Genomic DNA, 18,556 nt, shown 5'->3' with positions numbered 1-18,556 from the left:
GAGCAGTAGTAATTCAAATAACCACCCCTGTGGAGCTATATGAGTCACCTTTATGTTGAACTCTATTGAATTAGTGCTTCTGGAAAATACTGTGTGAGCCATGATAATCTGCAATGTAAATCTTGTTCTTTCTTTCTTCAAATGACATGTTACTTCACATCACAGTGCATCACAGACCAGTGCTAAAGCTAAAAGTATTCAAATTATCTTCCTTCAAACATGAATAAACTAGGCCTACTCACTTTTGCCTTGGAGAAGCTCTTAACAGTCACGACTGACAGAATCCTCTTCACTACATTAAATAAGTTGGAACCAAGTTTATGAAGTATTGGCTGAAGATCAAAGCACCTGTCAATATGCAAGAACCTCAAGTTTCTTAAAGTTTACTCAGTGCAGAAGTTCAGCAAGTATCAATACACGTTTGTGATTATTTGTGTTGATTCTGAGAAAAATCTGTCAGCTCTTTTGTTTTGGGTGTGAGCATCCGAGCACATATCTCTCTCTCTCTCTCTCTCTCTCTCTCTCCCCTCCTTTATGTGCTGTGGGATTCCCCCCTCCTCCTCTCCTCTGCGCCTCAATAGCGCGATCCATAGTGCGAAAGCCTCCTTTTCTCCGTTTTCCTCCACAATGACATTCTTCAAATATCTTCGCTCCGTTAAGAATGAGCTTATCCTCTTCTCAGCTCCATTTCTTCTTCTTCCACTGCCTTTAGTGATCGGGACATCGGTAAGTCACTGATTTGAATTAAATTAAGATTAATTAGAAGATGAGAAAAACTGCCGCAAAACAGCCTTAAGTCTACACTTTAAATATTTTTTAAAAGTTAGCCTAATTAGAGAAACATGTCACTTCTTGCGCATGCAGTTTTAATACATTAGGCTTATGAACTGCCTACGTTCAGCTGCTTCTGTTGCGTAAAAATGCCGTTTCAATGAATGATTCTGATTTGCACTCACTCTCGCTTGCACCTGTTGATGAGGCTCGCAAGTGGACAGCGCACTTTGAGCAAACCGCATGTCTAGTGTTGCCTGAGGCTGCAGCGCTCTAAAGCCTCGTGTTAACCTTTCCTGATTGTCTCTTTTCCGACCGTGGTCGGAAAACCAGGGGAGGCTTGTCCTCCAGGGCCGACGTTATAAGGTAAACAACGCCGGGGTTAAAATCCCGTTTCTTGTGTGCAAAAATGATGAGCGTGGCTTTAGTTTGTAGTTTTATTTCAAACACCGTGTTCACAACTTAATTCACTAGCTAACTCTGCTCCGGTCACAGCTCAACTCCGCTTCCTCTCACTCTCACTCTCTCTCTCTCTCTCTCCCCACACACACGGTTCTCTTAAAGGAGAAGCAGCACCATTTTACAACACTACCCCCACTCTGGATGGATTGTACAACTTAATTCCATTCCAGCAAAATAACACATCTTTTATAGGTATACAGCCCTTATTTGCAAAAGTCCAACCAAAAGGGTGGTGTAGGCCTAATCAGTCCATCACTACTGTGCAATAATCACTGGTTGCGTTTCTCAATAGAAAAAGGTGATCTTTCACACTGGGTAAACATGTTGTGGAAGGCACTTTGAGCAGGCACTCATATTAACAGGTCACAAGAAAAACCTAAATACTATAGGCAACCGGAGCATTTAAATTGAAAATATAATAACCGGATGGAACCAATAACCCCTTTTTTTATACGAACACATTACCAACCATCCATTAACCTTTAACATTAACTTTGTTTCTCTTTTTTTTTTTACTGACAACTGACTGGCATACTCTGAATTGTCCATGAGTCCAATGAGCTTAGTGAAACACCCACTCCCCAAACCTGGCTGGGGGTCTTCGTTGACGGCTCGACCTTTGAGAACGACGACTAGGTTGAGATGGTTCCACTGTCCCACCCCCACTATCCTGAGGGTCCTCAACGGCACGATGGGTGGAGGGCAGTGAGGCCCCCGTAGTCGGTGTGTCCCCTGATTGATCCAGGATGCCAAAGGAAGTCTCCTCTACGTTCATTCCGGAAAACAGTCCAACGAGGTCCGGGTCTGCAGTATCTGTGTCCAGGGCTGGGGGTGACACCTCCACCGGTGTCCAGCCTTGAGCAAACTCTTTGGCCCAAGAATTGTCCAGGGGATCACGGCTGCGATAAGGTTTCAACTGGTCATGATGAACCACTTTCGCTTTGGTCTTTGGCCCTTTTTGAATGCGATAGACTAGGTCATCCAGTTGCCCTAAGACAAAGAATGGCCCCTCATACGATGGGAGGAACTTCCGGACTTTGTTTCTTACTTTCCGTGTACCTTTAATGAGGAACCACACAGGATCGCCGACCTGATATTGCGTGCGGCAACAGTTCTTGTCATACTGTCTCTTTGCACGTTCCACAGACTCCCCAAGCGCATCCCTGGCGATCTGATGTGCCAGCTCCAACCGTTCACGTAGGTGCTGAACATACTCGGGGGCCGTAGGGGCCGTGTCGGAGTCAGGAGGAAGGCCGGTTACCAGGTCCACCGGTTCACTGACTTCCGGCCAAACATCATGTAATTGGGGGTGAGACCAGTAGCACTGTGCCTCGTGGCTCTGTAAGCCATGACTGCATAAGGAATCATAAGATCCCAGTCCCAGTGACAGCGTTCGGCTGTTGTGGCTAGGATCTTTTGCAAGGTGGAATTAAACCGTTCCACCTGGCCATCAGACTGTGGTCGAAATGGTGTAGTACGTGTCTTTTCAATGCCGAACTGTGTGCACATTTTCTGGAATACTTGGGACTCAAAATTTCGACCTTGGTCGCTGTGCAATGTCTGCGGGGCTCCATAACGACACACCCACTCCGAGGCAAGCACTTCAGCAACAGTTTCAGCCTTATCATTGGGTAGGGGGAACGCCTCTACCCACTTGGTGAAGTAATCCTGTACTACAAGCACATAGCTATTGTGACGCTCTGTCTCATTCAGTGGCCCCATAATATCCAAAGCGACCCGCTCCATAGGGGCTCCCACCCTGACGGTTCCCATAGGGGCCTGTGGTGTCTTGCGGGGTCTGGCTTTGGACGCACAGCTGGTGCAGGTCCGACACCAAAGAGTGACATCCTCCCTCATCCGGTACCAGTAGAATCGAGTCTGAAGCCGTGCCACAGTACGCTCAACGCCAAAATGCCCGCCGATTGGGCCATCATGCATCTGCCTCATGACATCATGATGGAAGGCACGTGGTAGGACAGTTTGTGGATAAAACTGGGTGTCATCTAGACAATAGAACCGCCTGACAAGGACACCATTTCTGATGTAAAGCCGCCTCCACTGGCTCCAATAGGTCTTTGTGGCTGGACTGCATGGCGAGACTGCAATCCATGGGGGCCGCTCTCCACCTGCCTCTATCCAAGCCCTGATAGGTGCAATGTCTGGGTCAGCTTCCTGTGCCTGCTGTAGCTCCTCTGAAGACCAACCACAGAAAAATGCAGCCTCACTGGTCTTAGCCACATTTATCTTCTCTTGGGGTTTGAGATTTACCCCCACTGGACTCACCAGTGTTGGGACTAATGGCCTCTCTACCCCCACTGGACTCTGTTGTGCTTGGCTGACGGCAGAGTCCAACCCACATTGCACAGCTTGGTGGCAGACGGTTTTTGGATAAGGGGATGGACCAGGCAGCTTACACGGGCAGGACTGGCGGCAAGGCTTCCTGGAGAGGCTGTCAGCGTTGATGTGCAAACGGCCTGGGCGATGGATGATCTCAAAGTCGTATTCACCCAATCTCTCCAACCATCTGGCAAGCTGCCCTTCAGGCTCCTTCATTTTTGTCAGCCAACGGAGACTGCTATGGTCCGTCCGCACCGTAAAAGGACGCCCCAGGAGGTACTGTCGAAAATGTGATGTGAACTCCACCACGGCTAACAGTTCACGCCTTGTGGTACAGTAGTTCTGTTCAGTTTTGGACAGCTTGCGGCTCCCATATGCCAGCACCCGCTCACTGCCCTGCTGAGCTTGGGACAGGACAGCACCAATGCCAACGTCACTTGCGTCAGTGTCCAGTATCATGTTTCCCTGGTCTAAAGGGTAGCCCAGAACTGGGGCGGTGGTTAGCAGGTGCTTGAGTCTGTTGAATGCCTCTTGACATTCTGCTGTCCACTGGAAACGAGCATATTTCCTGGTCAGGGCATGAAGGGGCTCAGCCACAGTGGCAAAATCCTTCACGAATCGTCGGTAGTATGATGCCAGGCCGATGAACTGACGGACCTCCTGTACTGATGTGGGTGTAGGCCACTCATGAACCTTTTGTACTTTGGTGGGGTCCGTGAACACTCCTTGTTCTGAAACTATATGACCCAGATAGGCCACTTCGCGGCGGAAGAGGCAGCATTTTGCCGGCTTCAACTTCAGGTTGGCTCGCTGCAGCCTTTCAAAAACCTGGTCAAGGCGCTGAAGCATCTCCGACACATCCCGACCCAGTACAATTATGTCGTCCAAGTACACAAGGCACGTCTCCCACTGCAGGCCAGCCAACACGCGGTCCATCAGCCGTTGGAATGTAGCTGGAGCGTTACATAATCCAAACGGCATGACATTCCATTCAAACAGTCCATTTCTGGTGCAGAAAGCGGCTGCTCGGCGGGCACGGGGGGTCAGCTCAACTTGCCAATATCCTGAGGCAAGGTCCAGTGTACTGAACCATTTTGCAGTGGAGAGGGTGTCGAGTGTGTCCTGGATGCGGGGCAGCGGATAAGCGTCCTTGATTGTGCAGTCGTTAAGTGTTCTGTAGTCTATACAGAGGCGGTACGTTCCATCCTTTTTACGTACCATCACTATGGGCGATGCCCAGCTGCTGTGGCTACGACGGGCCCATCCAGCTTCCAGGCTTTGTTCCACCTGTTGGTCAGCATCCTGTTGCTTTTCCCATGCCATCCGACGTGGTGGCTGCTTGACAGCCACCCCTGGCCGTGTCATGATGTCGTGCTGCACCAGGTTTGTGCGGCCAAGATCGCTGGGTCCGGTTGAGAACACACTGCTGTAGGTGCACAGCAGCTGGGCTAGCTGGAGCTGCCCCTCTTGGTCAAGCTCTGCCGCACTCTGGTTGTAGAGTTCTTGCAGGTGCTGGGGAACAGTAGGGTGCTCTGACTGCCTGGCCTCAGCTGTGATATCGGCCGGCTGCAGGACTTCTGCAGGTTGAAGAAAACCTGCAATAACTCCCCGTTTTATAGTTACAGCTGTACTTCCAGGATTGAAGATGCGGAGAGGCACGCTCTTAAAAGGTTGAGCCTCCACCAGGACACGGGCAACTAGCACTTTATGTTTCTCTACAAAGCCTTTGGTGGGGCTTAGCATCACTTCCCCTTTGAGGTGTTCTTTTATATGGGTGTTACCCCTTACCACATACTCCAATCCAGCCTCAACCACCACAGTCCGGGCCACTCTCACCGCGTGCGTCCTTATTCTGCTCGTGGCGTGAAAATATGGCACCTCCTCCCCAAACAGTACGATGCGGCTATTTCCAAAATCAAGTCGTGCTTGGGCCTGAACAAGGAATGGATGGCCAAGGAGGGCCTCTTCACCAGCAATGTCAGCCACCAGGAAATGCACGCTCACCTGTCGGTTGTTGATCTGTATGGGAATGTACGCCTCCCCAATGACAGGGACGTCACCAGGCCCAACCCCTAGCAGCGTCTTTACAGTTGATGGTTGGAGTGGAGGTCGAGCATTTGAGTGGACGGCGTTATAATGATGCAGGGGCAAAACACTTCTCCGCGCCCCACTGTCCAGAACAGCACAGATCTCCAGTTCCTGAATTGTCAGATGAATGCTCATTTCCTGACTATGAGCTTTAACATGAAGCACTGTAGATTCTGGGCTCTCATGGAAGGCTGTTGGAGGTTGCCCTCTGGTGGTTTTCCTTGGTGAAGGGCAATTCCTCTTCATGTGACCAATGCCTGAACAGTTGTGACAGCGAATTTCTTCCCACTTAATGTCCTTATAGTTTTTACGGGGAGCTGGTGTGCGTTGAAAGTCACGCCGTGTGTTGTTGTTAGTCACTACAGCACCTGTCTCTCCTCGTTCAGCTCCTTCCCTGACCACAGCAGTGCGCGGTCTCTGTTCCAGCACGCTGTGTGGCCCTGACTGCATCAGGCTGGTGACATGTGATGCTGCTCGCCTGGTGGTCTCATAGCGACGAGCAATGTCATAAGCTTGGGCTAGAGTGTGGGGCCGTTTCTCTAACAATTTCTGCACAATCCCTGCATCTCCTATTGCTTGAGTGAAAATTTCAACACCGATGGCATCCTGCTCTTTTTCGGTCCTGTCACTGTAAGCCACTGATACTTTGCCGTATATGTCATCTCGTAACTCATGGAGGGCTTCACCTGCCTTGCGAACGCGCTGTCTCAGCTCAATAGCCACTGCAGAAGCATGCTCTGAAGAGGGGCCATAAGCAGTGTTGACTTCCTCCACCAGGCGGCTGTAGTCCACTGATCTGACCGTGGATTCCTGTGGACAATTGCCCCTGCCGCACCCACCAGGCAGAACTTTAACTGGACAGCCATAGTCTTTCAGTCCAGTTATTAGCCCTGGCACAGCTCTCAAACCGGTGTAGGAACTCCTTCCATGGTGTGGTGCCATCATACTGGCCAGGACGCAGAGTGGGGACTCTTTCCCTGTAATCGTAGTCGTCTTCACTCTCAGACGAAGGCTGACGTGTAGAGTGGGGCCAGCAAACATGTGATTTACTCTGTCCATACATGGGGAGGGGTGGCTTTGTATGTATCTCTGGATTTTCATTTCGCTGCAATGTATGGCCATAGTGAACGTCTTTGAGTGAATTACAGCCAGGGGTGTGACACTGTGGGACTGCAGGGCGTGGGGGATGACAGGAGACTGGAGTGCTATGAATGAAACTCCCTGAGTGAGCAGAGCCAAAGGGGTTTGCACTGGGCATTGCTACAGTGGCTGCTAATGGCACTGCCAGCTGCCTACAAACTTCAGCATTATGCACGTGTGAGCATAGGTCTTTGCAGCACACGACTGTTCCACAGTCTCTTAACACATCATCTTTGAATGGATTATTGTCCAGTAACATCAATGGCTGTATGGGGATATAGCATGTGTCAATTGCACTCTGTGTCAATGTATCAGTTTCTTCCCCCAGAAAGAATGGGTTGTTTTGTCTTCCATTTTCGTCTTTTGGTCATATATTGGGGTTTTATTCCCATTTCATCCACGGCAGTCAGTGACATGAAAGGGTTGGAGTGGCTGGTCACTTTTCCGAACATGTTGTGTTTACTTTCAGCCGCGAGGCGCTGACTGGAGGCTGCCATCTTGGATACTTTATATTTCAGTGGAGGGGAAACAGGCACTATTATGCTAATTCCTCCGGTTTATCTCACCGGTTATTGCCACTGCATGCTCACCACCGCTGCACTTGTTGTTCTTTCTCTCTTGGTCCCTTCGTGGTCGCCAGTGTTAACCTTTCCTGATTGTCTCTTTTCCGACCGTGGTCGGAAAACCAGGGGAGGCTTGTCCTCCAGGGCCGACGTTATAAGGTAAACAACGCCGGGGTTAAAATCCCGTTTCTTGTGTGCAAAAATGATGAGCGTGGCTTTAGTTTGTAGTTTTATTTCAACACCGTGTTCACAACTTAATTCACTAGCTAACTCTGCTCCGGTCACAGCTCAACTCCGCTTCCTCTCACTCTCACTCTCTCTCTCTCTCTCTCCCACACACACGGTTCTCTTAAAGGAGAAGCAGCACCATTTTACAACACTCGTTATTTTAACTCCTTTTTGTTAACATGAAGGGTCATGTCCAGCGTGGGAACACGAAATCAAAGGGTTCAGTCTGCGTTGCCGCTAAATGTGACATGGAGGCATGCATAAAGATTGCAAGCATGTTATGATAAACATAGACGTCAGATTGTCATGAACAAGGGCAAAGAGCAGAGGAGGGTGACAGATTATGAGGTCTCAAACTGATAGAAGAAGTTAGGAATATTTGGCTGCAATAACTGGTATTGATCTAAGAAGTACAATGTAGGCAAATGTACACACCGGTGACCAAAAAACAATAGAACAATAAGCACACCCACTTATCTTTACCCTTTGAAACATCATAATGTCCAATTATGTAATACTCACTGATCCCAGTTACAGAGTGTGTGTGTGTGTGTGTGTGTGTGTGTGTGTGTGTGTGTGTGTGTGTGTGTGTGTGCATTTGCTGTATGATTTTAACTTTTTTACATGTTTTTATGCAGGAGGCAGAATGTGCCTATGTGATAGCCTTGATGGCGGTTTACTGGTGCACAGAGGTGCTACCACTGGCTGTAACAGCTCTGCTTCCAACCCTCCTTTTCCCCGCGTTTGGCATCATGAAATCCAAAGATGTAAGTAAAATAACTGCAGCAGTGGGTAGAATTTGCTCGGCAAGGATGAATGTCTGTTCACACATCTTACTCTGTTTGACCCAGGTGTGTATGCAGTACCTAAAGGACACAAACCTGTTGTTTGTGGGGGGGCTGCTGGTTGCAGTTGCTGTGGAGCACTGGAATCTGCACAAGCGCATCGCCTTGAGGGTGCTGCTCTTTGTTGGTGTGCGTCCAGCGCTGTGAGTGGCTCAGATGCACACGCCCCCACAGCAGATTCTCTGTTTTGCTTCTAATTTTTAAAACCTACATTTCCAAAGCATAGCTATTTTGATTAAGAACAACCTGATATAGATAAGGAAACTATGTCACGTTGTTTATTGCCATCATAAAATCTTTCTCTCTCTCTTTGTTGATGATTGTTGTAAAAACATTTTGGTTCCCCAATCCAATCCAATTCCACTAAAATTTGTAATGTTTTTTTTAAATTTACCTGGCAGTTTGATGTTGGGTTTCATGGGTGTGACAGCCTTCTTGTCCATGTGGATCAGTAACACGGCTACCACAGCCATGATGGTGCCTATTGTCCAAGCAGTGCTGCAGCAACTCAACGACAGTGAAGGAGAGATACCTCAGATCCTCAGCTCAGAGGAGCAGCTCCAGACATCAGAGCATGACAGCAAACAACTTCCAACGACAGAGAAAAAGAGTGAAGGACAAGGTAAGCCACGGTCATTTTCAAAAACAATGTTAAAAAGGTAGCCAAAAAAATGTACAGCATAGACTTTTTTTCTGCCAATAAAAACTATGTTGCTAGTAGCTCTTGTCATTCCTTGCTCTTTGTTTAAAGGCCCACTGGTGGTGACTTTCTTGGATGCCACAGTGGAGGCTGCCAAGCATAAAGATGCAGCAGAAAAGCGGAGAATGTGTAAAGGGATGACCCTGTGTGTTTGTTACGCTGCCAGCATCGGAGGCACCGCCACGCTGACAGGAACCGGTCCCAATCTGGTGCTCAAGGGCCAGATGAACCAGTGAGTGTTTTCTCAAAGCTTTCTTTAGTCATTCTTTATTACTTTCAATCTTGTTCAATGCAATGTTACATTGTCTTTTGTTGTTTCCCCTTAGACTCTTTCCTCAAAACGGAGATGTTATTAACTTTGCCTCCTGGTTCGGCTTTGCCTTCCCTAACATGATCCTCATGCTCACAGTGGCCTGGCTTTGGCTGCAGTTTGTCTTCATTGGATTCAAGTGAGTTTGGTGATGGATAAAGCTTAATTACAGGGACAGAGACTTGAATCCACATTAAGAAATGTTACCGCATCAGGAGGGTGATTAAGTGTAAAAGTGACACAAAGGTTTTTTTTTCCCCCAACCTTGTTTGACCCCTCTAGCTTTAAGAAGACGTGGGGCTGTGGTGATGTGAAGACAGAGAAGGAGATTGCTGCCTATAATGTGATCTGTGAGGAGCATCGCCAGCTGGGGTCCATGTCCTTTGGAGAGATAAGTGTCCTAGGTCTCTTCATTCTGCTGGTGGTGATGTGGTTCACAAGAGACCCAGGCTTTGTTGGAGGATGGGCAACAGATATCTTCAACTCTGAAGCAGAGTTTGTATAAAATTATACACTTAATCTTCACACATACTGTACATTAATCTAATTTAGGAGTATGAATTAGTTGCTCTATCTAAGTTTGTTTATTTTCTCATCACTCCACTTCTCAGGTATGTAACAGATGCCACAGTGGCAATCTTCATAGCCGTCCTTCTCTTTGTTCTGCCCTCTAAGCCCCCTCGATTCTGCTCCTGGAGGACTCAAAGTTTTGACACAGGTGAGCTGGCAGAATTCTAGATGAATATGAATTACATGTCATACAGTTATATCCAAGTTTTGAGAGCTTGAGACTGTGCAATGATGCTTACTTACATTGAATATATTGGATGTGTAGCACCCCATCAGATTGCTGGCCCAACTTCACCTCTGCTCACCTGGAAAGTTGCCCAAAAGAAGTTACCATGGGGCATTGTGCTTCTTCTTGGCGGAGGTTTTGCTCTGGCCAAGGGCAGTGAAGTAAGTGGCAGTGACAGTTAAAATGTTAATGGGAACTCGGACCAAAAGCTTACACACAATATGGCAAGACTAATAATATCTCAGGAGGGGTGTGTGTGGTGGTGGCTTCATTGTTGGCTGTGTTTAAAGTTCATGAAATTAAACCTTTTTTTTTACTATTTAATGTCAAGATTTTTTTTCATTCAATGTATTTACATTCTTTAATTACCTCTCTGTAGAGCATTTTTTATTGTTGCTAGATCAAACGCTCCCCTCAATGTGTTGCTTTTGTTGTATTTAATTTGCATTTATGCTGCAAATACACCTGCAAATACAACTGAGTAAGATTTCAGAGAATGATGTATAGGATGATATATACTCACAGTAAATAGGCAAACATTGTCTCAGCTGTATAGATAAATTATATTTTAATTTCCAGAAAAGACTCTAACCCTGTATATGTTTGTGTTATATCTATCTCTCTTTAGGAATCAGGACTCTCAAAGTGGATGGGAGATCAAATGACACCCCTGCAAACCATCCCTCCCTGGGCAATTGCTATCATCTTATGTCTGCTGATTGCTACCTTCACAGAGTGTACCAGTAATGTGGCCACAGCGACGCTTTTCCTACCTGTCTTAGCCTCAATGGTAAGTTCCTGGAGGGAGACGGAGAAAGTATGATGTGTGAACAAAGCAGAAGCAGAGGCAGGATCTCAGACTGCAGGAGGCAGATCATTATGTTCGGTAGCTGTGGTTCAGTAAGGTGAAGTGCTACATAGTGTAATTTCTTTTGAACTGATTTTCCCCAATTGGAGTCCAGCATCGAAACTACTCCCAGTGGGAGCCGGCCTGTCTTCCCCTGTTTGGTTACCCATCGAGTTGGTCATTCAGGCTGAATGTGTTTGGTCCCCTTCCCCGGGCCCCTCCTACCATTTATAACCTGCCAAACATACCAATTCAGCCCAGCGCCTTGTAATGCTGCCCACCCCGCTGCTGCTGAAGAATGGCATAACTGTGCCTGCTAGTCGAGAACTCTAGAGAACGCAAAGGCTGGGTTGCAAAAGACTGTGCCAAATGGTATTTATTAAGATAGTATGTATTTATTGAGCGTGAAGCCAAGTGGGTGCACAGGGGTGTCCAACACTCGTGTAAAAATAGAGATAGGAAGAAAAGAGAGAAAGAAAAGAGCATCTGAAAAGTCACATGCAGCTGAAAGTGAGGGATGAAACCACAATGGCTTGTGGTATGTCACTTGATGTCATCCTGTCAGGAGAATCTTTCCTTTTTGATTTAAACACAAACTATCAGACAAGACAAAACACTGTCATTGTGGTGACCTGATGTGCAGCCTATAGTTTAAAGAAGACTAACTATAAACCATGTTTTTTTTTACGCCTTGTTTATTTTGAGAACCAGAAATTACTGTGCACTTGTAAGCTACTGTGCTGCAGCATATGTAATTCAGACGCAAATTCTACAGAGTAAAGTTTTCTGCATCTCAGTACTCTGCCATTATCGCTGCATATGTACAGTGCATTTCATTTCAGATATCATGACTCAGCCCAGCTCTTGCAGGAATTACATCTTAATTACACCCACCTAATGAGAGTTCTCACTCTGCACAGAATTGCACTTTTCACTCTGATTTATGAGTCAGTGATTACGGTTGCAGATGGAGGATTGGTGGATTCTGTGATGAAGGCTCTGTTCATTCCTGTCTCTGACTGTTTCTGTGTGATTATTGCAGTCTCAGTCCATTGGAATCAATCCACTGTACGTCATGGTACCATGTACTCTGAGTGCCTCTTTTGCCTTCATGCTGCCTGTTGCCACGCCTCCAAACGCTATAGTCTTCTCTTATGGATACCTCAAGGTTGCTGACATGGTGAGTATGGCAGCGGTTGGTTGTGTTTGTTTAGTAAATTACATGTTGAAATTGCAAAATTGTCACTTAAGGGCCATTGTTACACTGTAAGGATACCTGAGCTTCTGTGTTCATAGTCACTTGCAGTTGGGAAATCTGCTTATTTGCTTTCTTGTCAAGAGTCAGCTGAGATGATCGATAACTTCTCAAGATGTGAGAATATGATGTTGCTGTGCCCCAAACAGCCAATGTACTGGCTGTCTATGTTACGTTAACAATAATGCTTACAAAAGAGGCACCAACTGTGGATTAGAGTGTACCTGTGTGTTTGTGTCGCAGCTCATGCTCTGACTGATCAATGAACTCACCAGGGGCTCTACTTTTTTGGTTATTTCCATCTGGGCTCCCGTGTCCGTAAAGCAGATTCACAAGCCCAAGGATAAGAAAATTTCTTGTTCAAGCTGAAATAATTTCAACTCGCAAGGACACGTCTTCGGTTAGTGATGTCTAATCAAGGCTCTTTGGACTTCTTGCAATCGCTTTGCTTTCTGTCCAAACAACTTCATGTCTTTATGGTAAATATGAAGATGCAGTGGGTTAGGTTAACTTATGTCACTTGTGAGAATAAGAAATAGTCAGTGTTGGGCAAGTTACTTTTAAAAGGTAATTAGTTACATAACTAGTTACTTCTTCCAAAAAGTAACTAAAATACAAATTATAAAAGTAACTTGTTACTTCAGTGAGTAACTATTGCATTGCTTTCAAGTACATTTTTAAATGCTCAAATGCCACTTTGCCTGTCAGTTGGTCTGATGAAAAAACAGCTTCAATTATAGTAACACGCCACATTTGTTGGCAGTATTAGTAACGGCGGTCTTAAGATCAATTAGATTACTCGGTACTGAAAAAAAGTAATGCCGTTAGTAACGCCGTTATTTATAACTCCATCATTCCCATCACTGGAAACAGTTAACACATTAAGTAATGTAAAACTTTTTTGCGCTTGTTGCTATTTCCTCTTTAAAGAATTAACATTAATTGTGCACATAAGCCCCTGATTTATGATACGGATAATTGACGAGATATAGCGTGTTAGTGAGGTTTAGAGGTGCTGGTAGGTGGATTCTGTCACCTTTACACAAAGCAAGCTGTTTTCCCGTTTCGAGTCTTTATGCTAAGCTACGCTAACCTGGCTGTAGCTTAAATATTAACGGAAAGGCATGAGAGCTGGTATCAATCTTGTCATCTAATTCTCAGCAAGAAAGCAAACAAGCATATTTCCCAAAATATCCAAGTATTGCTTTAATATCACTATGTACTCTTCTCCATCAGGCCAGGACAGGAATAGTCATGAACATCATTGGCATCCTTTGTATTACACTGGCCATCAACAGCTGGGGCAAGGCCATGTTTGACCTGGACACCTTCCCCGCTTGGGCCAATGTCACTGGGGTGTGAGCCTGGTTCTGCCATAGAAGATGATGCCCTCCCTATCAACAGGTGCCAGACAAAGACCTCTGGTCAGATCGACAGCACATGACCACACAGTGGACTGCATGCGTCCGGTTGCTGTTAGAATACGACGCCCTCAAGGCTTGTTTCCTTGACACCTGAGTCTTGCTTGTGAAAGAAAATGGTGGTGAATATGATTGGGAATGAAAGAAGAGTGGTTGAAGAATGCAATTAAAACCTAATTTTCATTTACGTTTTATCAAAATGAAACAACACTTTAAAGAAACACCCCTTACGCTCACACACATCACATAAATCCTACTGTCAGTATTTGTATTTTCACATAGAGAGATTTTATGATCCTATCTAAGCAGCCAATTCTAGAAACACTGGTCAATTCTCTTTTTATCGCAAGAAATCAAAGGAAGGGCTATTTATAAGGTGAAAGTTATCAGAAATATCTCACAGAGTCACATGTAGCCACATCTAAATAGCAATGATCCGTAACTTTGCACATTTACGCTAGTACTGCACTTAAGTACAATATTGAGGTACTTTATTTAAGGATTTACCTTTTCTGCCGCTTCTGCTTTTACTTTATTACATTTCGGAGAGAGAGGAAATATTGTCCCTTTTTACTTTTAAATGTATCTTGCTTTAGTTAGCCCACCTAGTACCTTTCAATATTACAATAATATGAAATAGATTAAAGTACATACAAATGAGTCCCATCTTCACCAGATACCACATTAAAATGAATCCAATAACATTACATTTACTATCACACTGACAAGGGCAATCCAGCTGCCTAATGTTTACTTTTGATACATTTCGGGTCAAAATCTGTACCTTTCCTAAGTAACATATCTAATGCAAAACTATTTTTACACAGTGGGGATGCTACTTCTACTAGTACAAGTTTACTAAGTTAAAAAAGTCTTCCACTACTGCTATCAAGCAGTGAATGTTTTGCAAGCACATCTCTCCAAATAGATAATATTTAACAAGTGCTGTTGGTTAAGTTTTCTATTTTAGCATTTATAGATAATGGGCTAGTATGTACAGTATAGCAGAGACTTGACAATAAGTAAACATGTACTTTGACCTCAGGATTTATGGTGGTTTGTCATGGTTCCAGCATCAGATGAACTTTGAATTGTGTCATAACTACAACACAACAAAACATACAGTTTATGTGCCTTGTACAAACACACTGACCTATTGTACTGTAAACACATTTTCAATATTTTGATCGATGCAGCATGCGCTGGCATTGTGAAATGTGTCACTGCAATAATGAATTCTGTCTTAATTGCAATAAAGTGTTTTTTACGAAGTGATGCATCAATTTTCTTTCTCTTCAATTTCAAGACTTTTGTACTGGAAATGATGAATGAAGTGTTTTCTCTGCCTAAGTGGCCAATGGGCTGAAGTATACAATATGCCATTGGTCTGTGACAAACTATTAAAATAAATGACATGAGTTTCAATATAATGAGTTTTGACGTTTTTTTCTTGTTACATTGCTTTTACATACAGTGGTTTAATAATACTGGATAAGTAAAACGTACTGACTAATTTGTTTTCCATACACAGTGTAATTTAATGATCAAGGTCACACAATATTTTTCAATTCTACCAAAACACTTGATTTTAAATGTAAGCTACTAATTTCACAGGAAGCTCCTAACAGTGTTCACTAATAGTTTTTAAACAAGTAAGAGGCTTTAATAAAGCAGGTGGAAATAACGCAGAGTCTTAGTTATAAGAAGCGCATTGTTATCCCGTAGTGCCAACCAAAACAAAATAATCCCACTTTCATCACCAGTCGGCTCTTTCTCAACTTTACATGACAATTATCTGTGTTTTAAAGTGCACACGTGTTTCTCTGCCACTTGCTTACTGACTTCTTGTCTCATGCATAAAGCTGATAAAATCCTCTAAACGCAGTGTGCAAAGCCACAGTAATCTTGGACTGAAAGGCCACACCTAATGTATGTAAGCAGGAGCTCTGTGTCACTGTCCTGTTGTCCAGACGCTGCGTGAGTCAAGGGTCAAGGCAGTCATATTTTCCAGCATTGTCTTGCTCATAATGTTCATGACGAACATTATGAGCTCAAAGAAGACATTTCACATGTCTCCATTTAAAGATCTCAGAGCACTTTATTACAACCCTATCACCATGATGAGAACAATGTTTTACAGCAAGACAACATATTTGGCAGCACCAAACCGTGTTTGTGGTATCGTGTGACAGAGGAAAACATGTTACACTTCAGCAAATGGTGCAGGAAAAAATAAATGAAAGGATCCTAACAACGCTTGACCTCAGTTCTGTTGGACAATTAAAAGACGGTTAGACGGTTTGAAAGTTACTAATAAGCAGTTGGGTGAAGCATTTCAGATCACTATGATCTTGGCTCCCACTGGGGGAAAAAGCCTATATAATTAAAGTGCATTTCTCTCCCTTTGCTACCTCTCAGCCACCCACTCATCATCCAATTGAAACACATCCTCATGTATCATAGCCTCCATTATTGGCTATAAATACTGTACATGTCCGGCTTTAGTAGAGAAACTGAACGGGCAAGTTGTTCTTTTTGCTGAGGTTTCATGCACACACAAGACCTTGGGTAACCCCAAAAACACATTCATATTAACTTGCTAGGCCTACTTGTTGCAGAGTAAGCAAGTTGAAAGATTAATAGATTACTGCCATACTGTTGTTTGGGATTCAAGATAATTTTCCAGTCACACAAGAGGTCAAAAAGCATGTTTTGTGACTCGTCCACTTGTTGCATTTGAGAGTATTTTGTGGATGGGAAAACTTTTTAAAACAACATTGGCCTTCCCCCTTTTTCTGTATCAGTTACACATGAGGACAATATGCAGCCTGTTTGATAAAATCGATTCTTCCTGGCACATAAAGACTTGTGTGTATAGATGGTTTCAGTTAGCAATGTATCCAATTTAGCTGTCGACAAGAGCCAGGCTAAGAGCTTAAAGATTCAGAAGAATACACAGGGTCTTTCTTGGAACTCTTTAGGCCAAAGTACTAAACTAATAGCGCCTTTGCAATGATCTATTGAAAAAGTAGTTTTAGAATCCTCATCATTTCTGTTGATATTGTGCTTACATGGTGTGTATTACTGAATTAATTTATTTAGTCAAATTGCTATAAAACGGCACAAACAAGGAGCCATATCATACTCCAGCATAGGAAGGAATACTATGAGTTTTGTCTTAAAAGGGCCTGGCTCATTTTTTGGACCCATTTGCATAATCTCGCCATGCATATCAAATATTTTTCATGCTTATTAGATCATTCAGGACACCTGTAGATTGGTGGCACTGTCATCAGGAGGACTGCTCTCAGTATATAATCTTACAAAGTTGCTTCATGTTTACTGGTTTACTGATTCTTGCCAGGAAATGCACCCGGAACCCTTCACCTTAGAGAACATTCTCATTCTCACACAAGACTTGTTTTGCAATTACCACACATACGCTCCAAAACAAGGTGAAGAATGACTCATTGGATTATTTGACCACAGTTCATGTGTTCTTTTCACCGCTTTACTCCCAAAAATGGCATTTGTGTGGTGTAATAAGAGACTAAAGCAGTGCAAACCTACTATTTTGTCCATCTCTCTGAAGTTCTCTATAGATTGTTTTGATGAAACTGCCTGCTCAACTATACCTCAACTTGAGATTTACAGTCAGCTGATTCACAATTTCCTCTCTATTTTTCCTCTTTCATGTCAAAACAAACATTTTGTTGACCTTGCGCCTCCATTCTAAAGTGTCTTGATGTGATGTCTTTGCTTCAGACCTACAGGATACAACTTGATTGTCTGATGTAAAAAAACTAAGCTGTTTTTCCTCTAAAAGTCTATTGCAGGTCTTTATGATTGTGTTCATGCCCTGGTGGCCAGAATTGATAACCAGCCACCACATGACTTCTTGGTAAAGTTACATAATTTGTTATTGGGATTACACCTCTTTCAACATACTTTGTTTCCGTAAATTAATATTACCTGAGTAAGCTTGTGGATAAAGATTTGGACTTGTACTTATCTTACATTGTTCTAAAAACCTTAAAAAAATTAAAGATTCAAAATAACATTTACATGTATTTATTTGACAGTGACTAATTCTACTTGACAGTTAATCTCACCTAAATTAGCTTGAATTATATAGAATTATTATAGAATTTGTATTTAATTTAAGAAATTTACTTTACAAAAAGATTACAAAAGTATTTTTAACAGAGTAAAATTTCAGGTAATCACGTAGGCTATTTAATGGACCTTTTTTTAGATGGGTCTAATAATGACTCATTGTTAAAATTGTAACAAAAGGTATACAAATCATGAAATACTTGTCCCGCATTCAAAAATTTAACTTTAAAAAAGATTTTTAGGCTATGGCATTTTTAATGAATAATTACACAAACTAATCCTTTAAAATTCATTAAATAAAAACAATGAATTAATCAAATAAAAATTAATTTAATGTATTTATTTATTTGGAATTTATGTTATTTACGTTGTAATGGGAATGCAAATATAAAGACCTTGAAATGCACTGATATACAGATGATCTTAGTTGCATAATGGCTCTATCTGGTGGTAAAGTGCAGTACTAACGACAACGTCTCAGGACTACAGGGATTGTGCCTCCTGATCTGTGGCAAGTGATCAAACGTGGCTGTGTTCTTTTTGACTAATGACCCGATCAAATAAAGAAAGGTTGCCTGCTCGCAGTCTTGGCGAAGCTGAAAGTCCATTGATCTGTTGTCAGGCTTGAGCTTGGATAATGAAAGGTCCAGAAACCACATGTTATGGTCTGAGGCCAC

General features: G+C 43.7%; 1 protein-coding gene across 4 annotated transcripts; it reads left to right on the top strand.

Moving 5' to 3' along the window:
* Nucleotides 1-535: 535 nt before the first annotated feature.
* Nucleotides 536-15,193, top strand: LOC116684475 (solute carrier family 13 member 5). 4 transcript variants are annotated; one of them, XM_032510101.1, is made up of 12 exons: nucleotides 536-726; nucleotides 8,228-8,356; nucleotides 8,441-8,577; nucleotides 8,887-9,056; nucleotides 9,186-9,366; nucleotides 9,461-9,583; nucleotides 9,727-9,939; nucleotides 10,056-10,162; nucleotides 10,280-10,401; nucleotides 10,869-11,030; nucleotides 12,130-12,267; nucleotides 13,579-15,193. In XM_032510101.1, the coding sequence occupies exons 1-12, from the start codon at nucleotides 628-630 to the stop codon at nucleotides 13,702-13,704; spliced, it is 1,707 nt and encodes a 568-aa protein (XP_032365992.1). In that variant the 5' UTR covers nucleotides 536-627; the 3' UTR covers nucleotides 13,705-15,193. The 4 variants fall into 4 exon arrangements, with proteins under 4 accessions (XP_032365992.1, XP_032365990.1, XP_032365988.1 ...); XM_032510099.1 differs by having other exon boundaries at nucleotides 8,836-9,056; XM_032510097.1 differs by having other exon boundaries at nucleotides 8,228-8,577; nucleotides 8,836-9,050.
* The last annotated feature ends 3,363 nt before the right edge of the window (nucleotides 15,194-18,556 follow it).

Source organism: Etheostoma spectabile, chromosome 3 (genome assembly GCF_008692095.1).
Source record: "Etheostoma spectabile isolate EspeVRDwgs_2016 chromosome 3, UIUC_Espe_1.0, whole genome shotgun sequence".
NCBI lineage: Eukaryota > Metazoa > Chordata > Actinopteri > Perciformes > Percidae > Etheostoma > Etheostoma spectabile.
This window is presented reverse-complemented; position numbering and strand designations above follow the sequence as displayed.

Excerpts from the sequence above, each read along its gene's own strand:
- LOC116684475 (XM_032510096.1), top strand. The coding sequence starts at position 628 with ATGACATTCTTCAAATATCTTCGCTCCGTTAAGAATGAGCTTATCCTC. Across the intron at positions 9,940-10,055 it reads ATCTTCAACTCTGAAGCAGA|GTATGTAACAGATGCCACAG; the intron begins GTTTGTATAAAA and ends TCCACTTCTCAG. Across the intron at positions 10,402-10,868 it reads CTCTGGCCAAGGGCAGTGAA|GAATCAGGACTCTCAAAGTG; the intron begins GTAAGTGGCAGT and ends ATCTCTCTTTAG.